The sequence below is a fragment of the Trachurus trachurus genome (genome assembly GCF_905171665.1).
Source record: "Trachurus trachurus genome assembly, chromosome: 5".
In the NCBI taxonomy this organism is placed as follows: Eukaryota; Metazoa; Chordata; class Actinopteri; order Carangiformes; family Carangidae; genus Trachurus; species Trachurus trachurus.
Window position 1 is genome coordinate 35971216 of NC_139896.1, and position 6173 is coordinate 35977388.

General features: G+C 36.7%; 1 protein-coding gene across 2 annotated transcripts in view; it reads right to left on the reverse strand.

Moving 5' to 3' along the window:
• Positions 1-1646, reverse strand: part of ephb2b (eph receptor B2b) — a gene marked incomplete at both ends in the record, with an annotated part of 127547 nt that extends 125901 nt beyond the window's left edge. For both annotated transcript variants that reach the window (XM_083972675.1, XM_083972674.1), the window contains one exon: positions 1595-1646. In XM_083972675.1, coding sequence (XP_083828801.1) covers positions 1595-1646 — 52 coding nt within the window. The remainder of the gene's footprint in view (positions 1-1594) is intronic.
• Positions 1647-6173: the final 4527 nt, after the last annotated feature.

The following is a 6173-nucleotide window of genomic DNA, read 5'->3' on the forward strand; positions in this document are numbered from 1 at the left end:
GAAATGCACGTTATAAATGGCTCCATTTACTTGTATGGTGTGATTTTACTGCAAAGAACGTCTGCAGATACAATTTCAAAATATAAAAATGTTTTCGGGGAACTATGTCTCATGATTACACCATAAATTAAATAAACTACGACATAAATTTCAAAGCTACAGCATAAAGACATAAATGTTAAAGCTGCCATGAGCAATGTAATGTAGGCCTTGAAGACTTGATTTTTTTTTTTTTTTGGCATTTCTCTATAACAAGTTGGATATGTTGAAACTATAAACAAAAGCAGTCAGCAGTAGTCTGCATAAATACACATGACATTTGTCAGAGTCTCTGCCAGTCCTACATATGCACTGACAGGTCCTTTAACAGATATAAATTCAGTATGTTATTTTGCATGTAGACTACAAATGGTTTTACTTCAAACAGGCAACTAAGTGTTTATTCTTGTGTTTCTTTTTGTTGTTGTTATTTCATCCTGTGGTTACATTGGGTTGAGTTTTTCCGTAGTTTCTGGGCTGCACCTGTAATTATGAGGTTTAGTGAAACTGACCAGAGGAAGAGGACATGTTTGTTTTCTGACAGCATCCTCAAAATAGCCTTGAATAAATGTATGACTGGGCTGACACATTCTTCCATGTGGCGGATGTCTCCTGTCCTATCAGAGAGACATCTGACAGCCACACAAAATCACCTGCAAATTATACTATAAAGTACAGACTGAACACCTCTGGAATAAAACCAACCCTGAACAACTGCTTTTATAATTTATGATGGAAGATAAAAGGCCAAACGTCACAATAATAATAGTAGAATAGAAGCTTACTGTACCAGGGATCTTATTGGATTAAAAAAAAATATATAGCAACAAGTATAGTAAGACGGAACACTAGGCTATACAGTTACTTTTCAGTATGACTGAGATGCTACTGTAAACCATCATTATAGACATTATTTTCTCCATTCAACCTGTTTGACTGTGCGTTGAGCCACGGTGCCGCTCAGCCAAGCTCTGCGTCCTCAGGACCGCATAACGACCAGGAAGAGCCCTCTCTAAGTTAACAACAGCATGTAGGCCTAGTTGGACATACATTTGCATATTCATATTTAACCTCTGACACGGGTTTGAGGAAGAAAAAAAGGTCCCCTGTTTATGACACGTTTTTTTTTAATTTTTTTTTAATCACCAACTGTTTGACAACTGTGACACACCTCCACTCGGGATGCGACCTGAGACTGAGATTTGACATTTTCAGCCCTGATGTAGCTTAACCGAGTCACACAAAAGCCCCTTGAATTAATCTGCAATTAAACGCTATTAACAGCATCCGTGTACCTGCTGAGATGCGGGAGCATGTTTTTGTGTCCCACCATCAACGCTCGCATGCTGTTTTTTTACGCTAACTCTACGCTATATTTAAGCAGCGGAAACGCCACGGTGTAAAACGGTGGGACACATATTGAAGAAGAAATGATTTATTTCACTGTTAGTCTGTCAATTAGAAAGCGTAAACGTCCATGCAAGCGCTTTGTCTCAAACTCAGAGCCCGGCAGGAGGATGCGGCTGTAACCGTTGGGATGAAAACATTAGCTTACCTTCAACTGCTATTACGGCCGGTATGGTCCATAATATCCATAGAATATCCATTATTGGTCACTTAAAGGGCCCAGACATTCAAATAAAATACGTCCCGAAAGCCATTGACAGCCAAGGCAGAGAGGGGACAGACGGTCCTTTACCTCCAGTAGAGCGATCCCAGACAGGAGAGAAAACCAACTCAAATCTGAACCAAGTTTGGGCGATACCAAAAAAACCACAGACGGAGGGGAGCACCGAACACCACAGTACCACAGCCACGCATCTCCGTGTCACATCAATTCAACCAGCCTCACACTGGACAGAAAGTATTATTTTAAGAATTTTGTTAAGGTTATAAGGGTTATAACAGTTGCATTATCGATGCAGCCGTGATTCAAGCGGACCCTTTATCCCCTTCAAAGCCACTTCAATTTACCCCGCTGTCAATCACAGGGAGAGGGACAGTCCGCACTGCCTTACCTAGCGATAATTAAGTGTTTTGGGACCATGTAGGGCATTTATAAAAGATGGAGCAACTTATTCTCACTGCCACATCGCTCGGAGGGGAATTACTAGCTATTCTTCTGTCAGACCACGTTCAAAGTGTGTATGTGTGTGTGTGTGTGGGTGGGGGGGTTGGGGTGGGGGGTTCACCATGGAGCTTCTGTGGGTCATTAATGGACTTTTGGCGCTGTAACAGGTGACGAACACTGGAGAATAATCAAAGTAAGTTCAGCATTTTCCTTTCCATTTTATTTCCAGTTATTTTTAGCTTAATTTGTTCCCACTTCATACTTTGCTACTAACATTTCCACCGGTCCCTCTACATAATAGTTATTATTAATAGCCTAGTAGGCTAATAATATCTGGGTGAAATAATAACAATTGTTATGTTCTCTCCAAATTCATTCACAATACAATTGTTGCTATTTTGCTGCTATACCTATATTTTAAATTATTGATTGATTGATTGATTGATTGATTGAATGAATGATTGATTGATTGAGTCCTGCTATAGTAGGCCAATTTGTTTACATTGGTACAATCTTATTCAGGCTAATTTGTTTGTAGCTGAAGCCACACTAGCACCAACATATTATTATATATAAATCAGATACTTGTGCACAATGGGTTAAACAAAGCATACACAAAATATCAATAGCCTATATTCAAAATATTCAATGTTTGATTGATTTTATAGCTTTTTTATATAAATTGTTACCTTTTCTCTCTGTCACAAGTTTTGCAACGATTACGTTTTAGAGCTAGAACCAAGTGTCCTGATCCAAGGTCCTGAACCAATAAACAGCAGAGCATGAAACTGCATTTAGTCTGCGTTTCCCTCAGCTTTCACAAGACTGCAAGACATTATGACAAACTATGGGAACGGGTCATAGCACTCTACTCCTGCTGTTAAATACAGTCCCATATAAAGAAATAGTCTGAAAAGAAGCAGTTACATTATGAATGAATAGTAGGCTATAGTATAACTGTTAAGTTTACAACAAGTTACTTCCAAATTTGTGTTTCCAAGGAATCTGTTCATAATATAAATATACGCTCAAATCTCAAAGTCAGTGTGTATTGGCTCCATAAGTTCTCCTTTGTGCAGTCAACAATGTTATGATGATATGTAAGAGGGCAACATCATACTATTGTGATCAATGCAGTAGGAGGTACTTTTAGAATCTATTCAGAAGTCAGATATGTAAGTTATTCAGCTTGGTGTTGAAGGCAGACATGCACCACATGGAAGGCATCATGTGATTTAAGTGTTGTCAATTATGTAGACCTGAACAGCAGTTATTTTCCAATAACAGAGCCAAAGAAGCAAAGCCCAAGTGAAATGTAACTTCCTCCTGAATTCAAAACTTTCCTTCCTCTGCATGAATCATCATAAAACCATAATCAGTTGATGTGATGTTGGCTCAAGTTCGTCGAACCTTCAAAACATGTCACAATTAATCTTCCTAAATTATTAAACTAGAGCTGTGTCTGCACTAAGGTGAATTTTGCTGGCACGATGGAGTTACTGGCGATCATTTTCCAACGATAAATAAAAATTCTATATGTAAAATAAATATGCATATTAATAATCATAACACATTCATCTTTTATGAGTTTTCTGCTATTGTAATGGGATTACTCTCTTTCCTCAAGTTGACAGTGTTATTTGGCCTAAAATGACATCTGAATTTATGGTGCGACTTGCCAGCCTTCGTCATATTTTTGAAATTTCCTGAGAGGAGCATAAAACCTATTTCCTGTGCCAGAAGCTGGTTGTAAAAATTCCAGTATCTTTATACAAGTTGGGTAAAGAATAAAACACAGACTGGTTTTTATATGGCACGACAACAGGCATGGAGACAGATGCCATAGGGATACACTGTAACAGCAACAGGAATTGCAAATATGACAAAATATTGCTCCTTTGTTTTAAATATAAAGAGACGAGATAGACGGAAAGATACCCAGAAAGAAAATATGATTTTAAAAAGTAAGTAATCCAATAGAGACAAACAATATCAAAGTGCCTTTTGTACAAAAAAGTGACATTGAAAGACAGAAAAAAAACTTTGCTTTGCAGATGTGCTCATGAGGATTACCATGAGTAACATACAGTACGTAGAGGGGGTTGCCTCATATAAAGCTGCCTGAGAAACAAGATAGAATAAATTATTTGTCATCGAACATTTCTTCCCTAATACGTGCTGCACCACTGTGGCCATGCAGCGGCACTCTCATGGGTTAAATGAGCCAGGCTGATTTATTTGCCTCCACTGAGTTTGACTGTATTGATTCCAGGTCACTTGACTGGCTGACTTCAGATCATGTTCAGGTGACTACAACACAGATGGAACAAAACGGCAAGGCACTGAGAAGGCAGCTTTAGCTCATTATAATGAGTTCCATACAAGCTCAATATTGACTAAAGCCAGAAGAGAAGTGAAAGATGTTGAAAAAAATGATATTAATACTCCTCTAATATTGCCCACAGAGATCTTTCTGTCACGCTATGTTATAATGGCTGCATAGTAATAAAACATATGTAATGCAAAGCAGAGATGTCTGAATGTGGCATCAATCTTCTCATGCTCTTCAGCGACTCTTGGTTCCAAGAAAAGCACAGCACACACAGTACTGTCGCTGTGACGTTCCCTTACACAGCACAATCTACACAACACAGCTTTAGAGTAATGCTAGCTGCAGCAGTTCCCCGTAAACACAAGACATAGCTCATAATACATGCGGCAAATTACTTGTTAAATTACTCCCTAATAATGCACACAAGGTGTACCAAGGAGAAATTGATTTTAGCTCAGACATGCTTGAGAAACTACAGCATGCAGCTCAGTAGTATAATCACTGAATTCATGAAGTGAGGGCATTCTACTGGCCAGCTACATGCTGGGAAGAAAAGCTGCATAACAGCAGCAATGCCGAGCTATTTGTTTGCTCGGAATTATTTTAACAAGTTAGCATGCTTAAAAATGCCATATCATCATTTTTTAGTTTCATGGTTCAAATTAATCTGAATTTTATTTATGTCGATGTGAATGTGAGACATAGTTTAGTTTAATAGTTGCACATAATACGGAATTTTCAGCGTTAATTCAACATCATAACTATAATTAATTCATCCTTATATAAACATGTGTATTATTATTCAGATTTTCTTCAAATTCATCTCAAAATAGATGTATTTTATTTTGCTTGCTATCTTTTTGGATGCATTTTTTATGCAGGCACATAAACCAATAAAAAGAAATTTCGCTATGGCGGTGTAATACATTTTTATTTATTTTAATTTACTTTTAGTAATGATAATCAAACACACGCCTTGTATGAATGGCTCAAATTTGATAGAGCTCATCAAAACTGCAAGTATTATCAACAGTATGCCTTTGATGACATAGATTTTATTACTGTTATTATTATTACAAATATATAATTAACACAGATTCCAGTTTGGCTCTTTGTTTGTTTTATAAATACCAAAAAATAATTCCCATTATTTTAGCAGTTTTTAATTTTTTTGTGTTTTGGCAATGTCTACATTACTGTGATATATCATATTTTTATTTATTTATTTTAATAATTGTTAAATTGACAATGAAAATAAATGGAATGTATGAACATACACTTATATTGATAAAGAATACCTTTATCATTATATTAATGTGAATATTTGTATAAAAGATGTGATAAGTGATGGATGGGAAGCTGTTTGGACAAAAACCTTTAGACATTCACTATACAGGGATTTAATATTTGATGCCTAGACCTCAACTAGGCAAAGCAAATCATTTGTACCTTATTTTTTAAAGAATGAATGTTAATATTTTGAAAAAAAATCATAATGTAGCAAAAGTCAGTGATGTACAGCACCTCCTATAAAACAAAAAAAATAATATGAAAATGAAATATTTTGCTTAGCAGGGGTGGATTTCCTTTCCAAAGCTGTGTAATGTGTCGTTGCATCAACAGTGCCACCCAGAGTCTGAAGGATGAACAATCGTAGTTAATTCATTCTCACATGAACGTTTTCAACAAAGATTATTCAGAGCAGTTCTTTGCCTGAATGTAGCTCAGGGT